This window comes from Biomphalaria glabrata, chromosome 9 (assembly GCF_947242115.1).
Source record: "Biomphalaria glabrata chromosome 9, xgBioGlab47.1, whole genome shotgun sequence".
NCBI classification, from domain to species: Eukaryota; Metazoa; Mollusca; class Gastropoda; family Planorbidae; genus Biomphalaria; species Biomphalaria glabrata.
In genome coordinates this window covers 12,241,799-12,254,571 of record NC_074719.1, presented here as the reverse complement: position 1 = coordinate 12,254,571, position 12,773 = coordinate 12,241,799, and the positions used below count along the sequence as shown (strand labels likewise).

The 12,773-nt window shown below is 36.7% G+C and overlaps 2 protein-coding genes across 2 annotated transcripts; one reads left to right on the top strand and one right to left on the bottom strand.

Annotated features, from left to right (window-relative positions):
* The first annotated feature begins 1,420 nt into the window (after positions 1-1,420).
* On the top strand, positions 1,421-2,476 carry LOC106061952 (uncharacterized). Its single transcript, XM_013220189.2, has one exon. The coding sequence runs from the start codon at positions 1,421-1,423 to the stop codon at positions 2,474-2,476; it is 1,056 nt and encodes a 351-aa protein (XP_013075643.2).
* Positions 2,477-9,148: 6,672 nt separating this feature from the next.
* On the bottom strand, positions 9,149-10,153 carry LOC106059381 (uncharacterized). The gene has a single exon (XM_013216997.2). The coding sequence runs from the start codon at positions 10,151-10,153 to the stop codon at positions 9,149-9,151; it is 1,005 nt and encodes a 334-aa protein (XP_013072451.2).
* Between the last annotated feature and the right edge of the window lie 2,620 nt (positions 10,154-12,773).

The window sequence follows — 12,773 nt, the reverse complement described above, 5'->3', positions numbered from 1 at the left end:
TATAGAAATAAAATATAACAATAAAATAACGGTCATGAAATTCAAATTACAATTTTGGCTTTTTGTCAAGCATCAGATAACCTCCCCTAATAAATATATTAAAACCAAAGCTGTCCTTCATTGTTGTAATTATCTCTCACGCGACCTACATTCAAAAGAAATATTTCATACACTGGAATTTCTGAGAATGTAATGATAGCTTTATTGTTTCTGCTATACACTTAACATGTTGAGGATTTATAATTAAACAACTGTATGATAATTACAAACGTTTACACAATGATAAGCTCATCATTCCCAGAATTCACTTGAGATATGATTACACGCCACAGAGCTACAATGTAATTGTTAGTTTTTGTAAATTATACCTCTAAATCTTCGTAGAATATTGTTTTTAGATATAGATGCTGTTGCCTTGACATTAGTGAAAAAGATGGATTAGATTTAGAAAAAATGTTGATTTAAGGGGGAGGGTATGTTCTGAACACAGATTCAGTGGGCTTAATCAGACTCAATACATGCACGATACTTATTGATGGAATGTGATACTTTCCTAGAGGGAGTCCCACTGCTGCCACCAAGTTAAAGTTAAAAAAACACAACGACATTTTGGTCGGGATGAGTAACTTTAAACTCTAGCCAGTGGCCTATTGTTACCTTCCTACAAACTCTAGCCAGTGGCCTATTGTTCACCTTCCTACAGACTCTAGCCAGTGGCCTATTGTTCACCTTCCTACAAACTCTAGCCAGTGGCCTATTGTTCACCTTCCTACAAACTCTAGCCAGTGGCCTATTGTTACCTTCCTACAAACTCTAGCCACTGGCCTATTGTTCACCTTCCTACAAACTCTAGCCACTGGCCTATTGTTCACCTTCGATCAGAATACACGAAACTGTACTCATATACTTGGCGAAACAAATAGTTGAATACATAATACAATAGGTTACACTGCACATTAACATTGCCTGCAACGACTGTGATGTTGCTGAGATGTAATTCATTGAGATGGTAATAAGATGCATACGAGACAAAAGCTGTTTTGAAATAAATTTAAAACAATGATAAATACAAGTTAAGTTTTACTTTAAAGTATAGCTAATTAGCACAGATTAATATCAATCTATTGTCAATCAATCTCTACATGAGAATTATTTATTTAGTTTTTCAAAAAAAAAAAAAAAACAAGAAAAAGAAAACATATTCTAAAAACAAAATGTTCATATAAATGGTCATAAAAAGTACAATTTTAAAGTCATTAAGTAAAGAATATTTAATGAGCTCATTACTAAGTTGTGGAAAAGTATTTATTTATAAGTAGAAGCTACAAGGCTATAAAGACCTGGCTCTCTAGTTATCGCAGCGCTATTTTCATCCATACTTCCTTATTATTTACTATTTCAACTATTTGATCTGCTGACAATGGATATATCGGATAGCACTGAAGTTGTCCCTGTGATTCCAGTTTTGACCACTGTGACGTATGAACTATCAATGCTGGTTCTACTTGTTCCTTTATGCTTGTTGAGCCTTCTGGGCCTGGTCACTAACTCCATCAATAGTGTTGTCTTCATCAAACAAGGGCTGACATCGGACAGTACCACACTGTCACTGTTCGCACTGACACTGTCAGACTTGCTCGGCTGTCTCTTCATGCTCCCCCACCCCGTGTGTTTCTACCTCCAGACGCTTGTTGTCACTGACGACCCAGTGATACGTAACTGCTTGGTACTAAGCACCATGACTGCTACATACCCTCACATCATATGCACACAGATCACCTGCTGGATCACGGTCTACATATCAGTGGAGAGAGCCATCTGCGTCCTGTTCCCACTCAGAGTCAAACTTCTCATCCAGTATAAAAACACGGTCATTATTCTGGTGTTTTTAACTGCGGCGGAGATTGCCTGTCATGTTCCGTTCATCCTTAACTGCCCGTTTCTTTGGTTGCCAGACCCGAGTAGGAATACCTCCTACATCGTTGTTAACTACCAGACCCCCACAGGCTTCCTGCTGTACGAGCTGAGCAACCTTATCGAATCAAGTATCCTGACTTCAGCGGCCATGTTTATCATCGCCATAGCAACCGTCGCTATAATCACACGCGTTCGGACCTCCAGCGCATGGCGTACAGCTATGTCCACGAAGAAGGAAACGTTTTCAAAGGCGTCTAAGACTCAAAGCTCGTCGGAGAAAAGAATTTCTGTCAAGGATAAAGAGGCTGTCAAAGTGATAGCATCTGTGGCCATGTTGTTTCTGGCCTGCCTCTCGTTCAGTCACATCCCTGGTCTTGCCATGTACATGATCCCGCAGTTCTCACTGGATGGTTACAACAAAGACTTATTCCATCTTTTCTACACTTTCAAGTTCAACCTAGATGCGCTCAACGCATCAATTAATTTTTTCTTCTATGTAAAACAAAGTACAAAATACCGTCAAACTTTGTTCAAGCTATTTTATCAGCAGTTCAATTAGAATTTTTTTGAGTTCAATTAGTTCTAGTAAGTTTTTTTTAGTGCGACTAGCATTGCACACCAGTCCGTTGATCAGTTTTCAGGCTTTTTTTGTTCATTATGGCGTAAGTTTTATAGCTTAGTTAGTTTAAGTGAGATTATAGTTTTGCTAAGTTTTAATTGTTATTATATTTGAGAGCTATGTTTTGTTACAATATTTATAATGTAGATGTATTTTACTTTAAAATTCGGGTCGTATAACTCAGCATCCGTTTGTAAGTACATGCTATGTGTGTAAATTAAACGCTAATTTGAAGAGAATGCCTAATTACTTTCTGATAGACCTAGTTTACCCGAGACAAACGCCGGTTTTATTTTACATCAGAAAGGGCTGCTCCTCCCGTGGCAAGATACTGGACCGGACGGTGTAGTGCCTCGTAGCCTTCAAGCTGATCTAATGATCGTCCAGATACCTACCCAATTAACTCTCGGAGTTGTGGACACTTGTGCAAGATATGGGATATTGTTTCCACGGACGCTTCTGCGTAACCAGATCGTTCCTTAACTACTGAGTTATTTTGTCAGCATAAACTGCGAACAAATGTTTCACGAGTAAACATTTTGGCGGATTTGGATAGTTTGACTTTAAACAAGAAACATCTCAAATAACTTATGCAGCAGAAAAAAAATAATTGAACGACTTAATGTCATTAGAAAACAAAAACAGTGAGAAATAGAAAGAGAAAAGATTGGGAGAGAGAAGCTGAAAAAGTAGAAAGGGAGAGAGAGAGATAAAGGGATAGAGAGGCTGAAAAGAGAGAGAGAGAGAAAGCGAGAGAGGCTGAAAAAGAGAGAGAGAGAAAGCAAGAGAGGCTGAAAAAGAGAGAGAGAGAAAGCGAGAGAGGATGAAAAAGGGAGAGAGAGAGAGAGAAAGAGAGAGAGGCTGAAAAAGAGAGAAAGGGAGATAGAGAGAGAAAGGGAGAGAGGCTGAAAAAGAGAGAAAGCGAGAGAGGCTGAAAAAGAGAGAAAGGGAGAGAAAGAGAGAAAGGGTGAGGCTGAGGGGAGAGATAAAGAAGAAAAAGAGGTAGGAGAGAGGTAAAGAATGGAAAGTAAAAAAAAGAAACAGGGAGAGAGAGATAGAGTGAGTAGGAAAGAAAGTCTGTCCTACAATACGTTCCTGTATAAAGTATATAAGATAAGGTAAGATAAGATAAGATATTTTTTATTGATCCAATCAAATGGAAATTCAGTTTGACTACAATAGACAACATCAGCGTCACTACTGTACAATAACAATACAGATGCAAATACGAACAACATTCACACACGAAACACACACACACTCACAACCAGAGCTTTATGAATTAGACCTCTATGTACTTCTCGATGACGACAGCTGATCTTGTAACACTCTGACCGAAAGTGGGATAAAGGAGTTTTTAAATCTTTCAGTTTTAGTCCTAATGGAAAGGAGACGACCACTTCGTTCAAATCTTATGTAACAGTGGTTTAATGGGTGCAGGTTGTTTTTAAGAATCGTGAGTGTTTTGGAAAGGCATCTCTCATGAAAAAGCTCTTCAAGAGATGGTAGTTGTGTTCGAGTGATATGCGATGCTTTTTTAATTATTTTAAGTCTTTTGTGCAAGTGAAGTATTACTATACCAGCAGGTGATGGCAAAGTTAATTAGACTACTGATGGTTGCTGTATAAAAAAGTGTAATAATTGTTTTGTCGATGTTAAATTTTCTTAGCTTTCTGAGATGCAAGAGTTTGTGAATTTTTGTATAGAGGTTTTGACAGTGATCACTTTATTTCGATTTGTTGTTGATGGTTGTTCCTAGAATATTTATAGGAAATTAATGGAGAATGATTTTTTAGAAAATCATTTAGAAATTAGTGCGAAATAAACTTTGACTTGTACCCAATCAGATTCAGAGAACAAGATACGAATTTTTTTTAAATAAAATAGTTTGGTCTGAAATTATAGAGAAATATTTGCACGCTATTCAACAACAACAGTAGACAGGTTGTGTTCTTAGCTTAGACTTATTTAAATTATTTCCCTTAAAGTGTTGGCAAAGAAAAATGAAATCGTACCGGTATCTCCAAAAGTGCACTTTGTTTTAGCAGGCAAAATAAGTAATTTAAACTACTAGATCTGGACAACTGGACTATTCTAAGAGGCTATAAAACTATAAAAGTTTGATTTGTGCAATGTACAAAATAGATTAAGAACAGATTTAATTAACACTTGAATTACAAATAGTTATTTATTTTTGCTATGAAATTCAAACTAAACACACAGAAACATTTGACGCAAACAAGCCAAGTTGATAACAAGATTACAAAGAGAGTTTGTGTTACACAAACTCAGAGGCGGCCCCCGTCGAAGTCGGATCCCTGTCGGATCTGCATATTCGCAAATAATATTCAAGAGGTGATTTAATTTTGATGGTCAAAAGTAATAATGTTTCAAAGATTCATTTACCGTAAATTTAAATTTAAATTAAATAAAAAATAGTAGATTAGTTTTAGTATATTATAACATTGCAATATTGATCAAAACCTTTGGAAATGAAAATCTACACTTTTTTTTTACACTTTAAGTTTAGAAATTGAAATTTTACATCTTAGTCTAGTCTATTTTAGTCTAAACTAGATCTAGAAATTCTAGATCTAGACTCTAAAATAATTTTAATTAGAATATAAATCCAGATCTAGATATACTGTAATAAAAATGTAGATCTAGTTTAAAAAATTTAGATTAGATCTAAATCAAGATATCATTCCTTTTTTAAACGCGAATCACATAACGAGGCTTAATAAACATTACTATACCGAGTTCTTTTAGCATTTCATTTGAAGAATTAATTCCATATAACGTCAGAGGGAAAAAAAAAACACTACGTCACACGGCCTAGACTAAAAATCGCATTCATCAATACGAGCCATTTATCGAGTGTTCATAGACTTTGGTGCACCGAGTGCGTTCTTTAAGCATTTCATTTAAAGAATTCATTCCATATGACGTCAAAGGAAGAAAAAAAAACACTACGTCACACGGCTTAGTTAGACTAAAATATGTTTTCATCAATACGAGCAATTTTTCGTGGGTTAATAGACATTGGTGCACCGAGTGCGTTCTTTTAGATTTACATTTAAAGAGTCCATTCATATGACGTCAAAGAAAAAAAATTCCATTACCTCACAATAGGCTATATATAGTAGTGGTACCATAAAAAAATGTCTTTATTTACAAGAGATATTTAACGAGGGTTCATAGACATTGGTGCACTGAGTTCTAATAGAATTTATTTAAAGAGGATCAAAGCCGCATTGTTTTTGCGTTTTGTCTGTCAGTTGGTCTGTCCGTCATCTTGATAGAAAAAAAAAACAACTAAAAGTTATTAAAAATTGATTAACCTTTATTTTACGTTTCAAAACATCGCAATAATTTTTAGGTATGAACACAATTGAAAAGTTTATTTAATTAATTGTTCCGGATGTTTCTATAAATAGTAAAGAAAAAGAGAATTTCAGATAAATGTAATACCGTTAATTAATTTTTTTTGGATGGTCTCGTATAAAAATTAGATGTACTACAGCCATGTAGAGAGATTTTCATACCTTACTTTGGTGTTTGGATTCTGTTTTCCTTAAAAATCGGAACATAATATTAACGATAATTAGATTTTTTAATGTTTTAGGTAGAAAGTTAAATGTACTGTAAGAGAGATGTGAGTTAAAATATTTTTCATAAAAATCCGTAAATATTTTTCATAAAAATCCGTAACAACGTTATTTCATAAATGAGAAGATTATTTGTTTATTAATTAGAAGAGGGAGTTCAAACAATTATTTGGCGTTAGTAGATTTTTAAATAAATTCGGAAATTTCTGGCGACGATTTGTAAGAAACAAAATCCGGAACATTCTTTACCGATTACAAAACTTCTATGTTATGTTTCAGCAAGAAAATTAAATGTCTAAAAAGTAATTTTCAGTAATCAATTCTATTAAATTACTTTTTTTTAAAGCCCTGAACAACCTATTGTCGATATTTTTAGAATTTGTTTAAAGATGAAAATACGGAACAATTTGATATTGATAACCAAATTATATTGACGCATTGTCAAATAATATAAGTGTAATATTAGTAAATTATGCGATTTCAAACAATCATTAGGCATAATTCATGTTTTATAAAACAATATCCGGAACATTTTTTACACTTGAAATATAAGTCAGTATAGAGATTTTGATTTAGCATTAATATGCTATTTACATAAAAAACGGAACAACATATTATTGATATGTATTTTTGCAACGTTTAAGCATAGAAATTGAATGTAATATAAGTTAGAAGAACAAACAAACATTTGTTGGCGTTGATTAGTTGTGCACGAAAAAATCCGGAACAATCAATTTTAGATACTTAAAACTATTGAGATGTTACGGGAGGAACATTAAAGGGTAAATCAGATTTTCAATAGCTTTTAGAGTTCTAGTTTTTTTAATCTAATCGTGACGGACAGACCGACCAACAGACAAAACGCACAAATATAATCTTCTTTTATTCGGATGGGGGCACTAATTAGAAAAATAAATAAAATCTGATTTTTTAAAAAAGTTTAAGGAATTGGTTTAGCACCTGATCATGTTGCGACGTTACGCTACTGCACGAAAATCGCTGCATAAAAAGTCCATTTAAAAAAAATACAAAGTGCATTATTAGCCTTTATAAACAAACAGAAATGTTTTCTTTTAATTTTAGCAGCTAGTTGACCAGAAAAAACATCTTTAACTATTATTTATATTTATTGTAAACATTTCCTGTACATTTTAAAAATATATTTGACTTAGTGATACTGAAAATACACATCAATTATTCATCTTTGTTAGCATATTGTAACATTGCCTCCCTTACATTTACGTAATTGTTATAGAATTGGTGTATTTTTATGAAAAAATCGCTTGCATAATTAATTTTATAAATTAAACGGTTTGCTTTTAGAAAACCAAAAGTAGCCGTTGCACCTAAACTTTTCAAGCCGCATTTAATGATAATGTTTTTCATATCTCTTCTAGTTTTCGAGATCTGAGTGTGACAGACGGACAGACGGACAGATGGACATTTTGCACAAACCTAATATCGGCTTTTTCCCCTTACGGGGGCCGCTAAAAATGGAAAAAGAGAGGTATCCGCCAGTTCATTGCAAGTGAGTTAGTCTGTTCTCTTAATGTAAACTTTTCAGTAGTCTGTTCTCTTAATGTAAACTTTTTTTTTAGTCTGTTCTCTTAATGTAAACTTTTTTTTCTAATTAAAGTTCAGTGAAGACTGTCCTGAGCTCATACACTTGTTCGACAAATCCTCTTGCGTCCTGCTAAAGCTCCCTGACACCCAGCAGTATTCCCCTTTTGTCATGCACAAATCAACTATAGTCAATATCAAGTTCCCTGTTTTCCTGCTTAACTTCCCTGTCGTTCTCTACTTCCCTGTCTTCCTCCTGAAGTTCCCCATCGTCCTGCAAGATCTCTTTCGTCCTGCTTGTTCCCTGTCGTCCTACAAGTTCTCTTTCGTCCTGCTTGTTCCCTGTCGTCCTACAAGTTCTCTTTCGTCCTGCTTGTTCCTCGTCGTCCAACAAGTTCTCTTTCGTCCTGCTTGTTCCCCGTCGTCCAACAAGTTCTCTTTCGTCCTGCTTGTTCCCCATCGTCCTACAAGATCTCTTTCGTCCTGCTTGTTCCCCGTCGTCCAACAAGTTCTCTTTCGTCCTGCTTGTTCCCCGTCGTCCAACAAGTTCTCTTTCGTCCTGCTTGTTCCCCATCGTCCTACAAGATCTCTTTCGTCCTGCTTGTTCCCCGTCGTCCAACAAGTTCTCTTTCGTCCTGCTTGTTCCCTGTCGTCCTACAAGTTCCCTGTCGTCCTACAAGTTCTCTTTCGTCCTGCTTGTTCCCCGTCGTCCTACAAGTTCTCTTTCGTCCTGTTTGTTCCCTGTCGTCCTACAAGTTCTCTTTCGTCCTGCTTGTTCCCCGTCGTCCTACAAGTTCTCTTTCGTCCTGTTTGTTCCCTGTCGTCCTACAAGTTCTCTTTCGTCCTGCTTGTTCCCCGTCGTCCTACAAGTTCTTTTTCGTCCTGCTTGTTCCCTGTCGTCCTACAAGTTCTCTTTCGTCCTGCTTGTTCCCTGTCGTCCTACAAGTTCTCTTTCGTCCTGCTTGTTCCCTGTCGTCCTACAAGTTCTCTTTCGTCCTGCTTGTTCCCTGTCGTCCTACAAGTTCTCTTTCGTCCTGCTTGTTCCCCGTCGTCCTACAAGTTCTCTTTCGTCCTGCTTGTTCCCCGTCGCCCTACAAGATCTCTTTCGTCCTGCTTGTTCCCTGTCGTCCTCTACTTCCCTGACTTCCTCCTGAAGTTCCCCATCGTCCTGCAAGATCTCTTTCGTCCTGCTTCTTCCCTGTCGTCCTGCTTGTTCCCTGTCGTCCTGCTTGTTCCCTGTTATCCTGCACATTGTTTTAAATTAGAGTAATAATCCTCTTTAGATGAGCCACCGCAAGCTAATCTAACCAACAAATTAGTGACACTAAACACACATTTTGGGAGTTGAAAAGATTATCACTTATAATTTGGCATACGGAATATGCTCCACACTATTTCTTGATATTTAAATGATTTGTTAACTATTCAATCTCCTTTTACTCAGTTACCTAGTGTAGTTCATGAAAATGGCCTGACATACTTGGCGGTATTTCGAGCTCATTTTAAAGTAAAAAAACAAGTTGACTGTTGAGTGCATAGCCTCGATATCAAACCTAATTGAGAAGATAACATCATACAAATACTTGTTCAGGCCTTCTTGGGTAACATCTGGTAATGCGAATGCGGTCATCGCTGGTAACTGACCACAAATCAAACTGACCAGATACACGGACGTAATAACTATGACCGTCTTACTGGTTTCCAGACTTTTGGAGGACATCTTTTGCGACTTTGGCGCTGCTCCGGCTGAAGACAAGGTTTTCCTCCACTTCCGGGTCACGTGAAGACGCGCTACTATGACAACCGTTGCTACGCTGTTCACAACTATGGCCGTGTTGGGGATGATGAAGGAACCGTTGATGTAGTTGACCTTAGCCATGGTGAGGCCAACACTGTTGAAAACGAATGTTGCCCTGGTAGAGTTGAGATTATCTCTGACCCAGACCAGCTGCAAGTTTGCAGGATACGGTGTGAATAGTATAATCGTCACAATACACAATATAATGTTTATAATGACCGTGTTTCTTGTCTTGATGACACGTTTTACCTTGAGTGGAAAAACTACACAATAAGCTCTCTCCACGCTGATGTAGGTTTGAATAAGACACGTGACTTTACCGAACACAATATGTGGGTACGTGGTAGCCATTGACGTAATGATATAGCAGCTCTTCACCGACGGTAGATTGAGGCTGTCCAGGTAGTAGCAGATCACCTGCGGAAACATCAGCAGGCTGGCGGCGAAATCTGAAAGGGACATAACGAAGAGAGACACGGTGACGCTGTCTGACGTCACGCCCTGTCTGACGAAGACCAACATGTTGAGAGAGTTGGTCACTAGACCGGAGAGGCTGAAGACCATCATAGGGAAGTGAAGGACTTTGATGATCACATAATAAGCTTCTTCGCTTATCAGAGGAAGACCAACTTGTACACTTGTCAAGTTCATCTTAATTTCAAATACAGAAATGTTTACACGAAATAAATCTTTTGTTTTGATATGAGCCGATAATAAATATAGATGTTTATTTTTACTGTTTTAGTAAATTAAAATATCTAGGAATCAAGTGTGTACCAAATTAACTTACATTATTTATACTTTTCAGTAGAGAATGTCTTCGTATTTGATGCGAAATCAAATATCAACCTACAATGGTACATTAAACTGTAGATATTTTCCTAAAACTTTTAACTCGGACCTTATAACATATACATACAATTTTCAAGATTTCTAGCCATCTATTTCAATTATAATTCCCACAGTCCTTTAAATTATCAGTTACTCAAATATTAGCTTACTGCCCTTTAATGCTAATTACATATTAATGTCGTTGAAGGTACAAGTGTCTGTATATGTTAAAGTACTATTAGTTGGAAATAATTGCCCTCTAACGATTTTAAGCATCGCGACTTAGTAACTAGCTCAAATCACTTTCATTATATTTTCCAATTTTGAATAAGTTAGGTTAATGTAAAATATTTTAAGAAATTATCTGGTAATAATTAGTCGTAATTGACAATAGTATCGGCTCGTGCAAAAATAAAATTATAGGTTTTGCAAAATACCGATGTTAATGCTCAGTAGCAATTTAGTAAAGGATGTAAATAACACTGAGCTTCAAGCGCTTCATGAGGTAGAGTTAAATATAATACCTTCTATTTCTTCTTCTTTCTTCTTCCTCGTTATCATTATTATGTCGGAGCGTTCAGATGACTAGATCAATATATATGAGATGAACTGCGCAGTGGTTTCCAAATCAGAGAGCTCTCCATATAGTTTTATTTCTATATGGGTGCTTTGGGGCCAGTGTCTTGTTTGGGTCTCTTGGTAAAGAATGCAGTTTTGAAGGACATGATCAGCATTCTCTGGTGACACTTCACATGGGCAGATTTCACTGGTTCCAATTTAGAGTTTCCGGTACATATGTTGTCTGATTCTGAAAATTCTACGAATTCTACGATTTCTATTATTCTTTGTTGTAAACCTTATCTTATCTTAAAAATTACAAACGTTCATTTAAAGCAGTCCTGCATGTGTCAATCTAGTCATGCATGTTAATTAGTGACTTAAATTCTACTCAGCTGAATCAGGTAATCCGTTCCATAATCTAATTTCACATCTTATGTTTAAACGTAGGTATTTCTGGCCTCATCAAATAATATTGTGAGTATAAATTTATGACTATTTAAGCCCAGAACACAAAGAACTGAAAATGTTCAGTTAATGTCAAAAGAATTATTTTTTTTTTGCATAAAATTGTAAATATTGTCAGCCAATGAAAAGATCGCTCAAACGCACATGCATTACCATGAAGTCATAATGCTAACACTTAGAAAGTGGTCTTATCAATAACTAGATATGATGTTTGATAGTTATAAACTGGTTGCTGTCTTAGATGCTCGTACATTAAATCGCGCTGCCACAGTTTGTGTATGGACATGTTTGGCTACTTTCATTATTTCCATACTTTTAATTAATACGTTTCATGGGCGTAGCCAGGATTTTTTTTCGGGGAGGGTTTTGGGAATCCCCCCCGACCTCTCCCCCCCCCCCCCCCCCGCGAAAAAAAATTATATATTGTGATGTTGCTTGTTCAGGCTGTCTTGAGGTCAACTATGGATGACTGTTGAATTTCAACCAATTACTCTGCAAGCGTTTGGGTATTATTGTTCGGGTGTATTCCGTGTAGTTGATCAACAATCCAGACAAAACAAACACATCGGTTTTAACTAGTAAAGAGATGTAGTCAACGCTGAAGAACAGTGTAACATGTATTTATTCTAAGAAAAGGCCACAGTAGAAGTCTCTGTCACTAAACACGTCGTTACCCTAGAGGATTATATCGCTAACTGATTTTCCGGTCTCTAACCCAACATATCCCAAACGTCACTAGTCCCGTTCAATATGCGTCTTCTTTGGTGCGTCGCTAAATAACTAAACTATAAATAAGGTGTCTAACAATATATATATATGTGTGTGTACATAATTAATCTTTATTACATTCTGACCCTTTCGGAATACGTTTATTGTTTATTGTAGACTCCCCGCCCTTGCTAGCAAGGGGGTCCGGGGGAGTTCGCAGCGCTCCCCCAGCGCGGGGCGAAGCCCCGCCGCCGAGCACTATTTCTGGTATTGAAAGCCAACAAAATGCATATTCTGAGGTATCTACAGTGCATTATCTTGCTATTAAAAATTTTATTTCAAAAACCTAATGTGCTATTCTTACTGACTTAGACCCTCTCGCGCCGTTCGGCGCATTTTCCGGCAAGCTGTTTCCGCAACTCTTATTTTGCGTAATTCATTTTGTCAGTAAACATGTCCCGCAAAACCTCATGCGACGCTCTGTCACAACCTTACTAAGGATTCGACTCCCAGTTCGGCATATGATTTCTTTGATTTAGACCCGATCTCTATGACTGACTCCTAAAATCTGTCTTAGCCATCTTTGTTGAGACACATTTAATGATTTTCAATTTCGGCAGAAGACTATTCACACTGGTAGAAATGTGTAACCCTTCTTGACTACGCTCTTGGAATTACATGCCTGTATTTCGCTTTAGATTTTATA

What these genes read in the sequence shown, in the direction of transcription:
- LOC106061952 (XM_013220189.2), top strand. Translation starts at nt 1,421, where the DNA reads ATGGATATATCGGATAGCACTGAAGTTGTCCCTGTGATTCCAGTTTTG.
- LOC106059381 (XM_013216997.2), bottom strand. Translation starts at nt 10,153, where the DNA reads ATGAACTTGACAAGTGTACAAGTTGGTCTTCCTCTGATAAGCGAAGAA.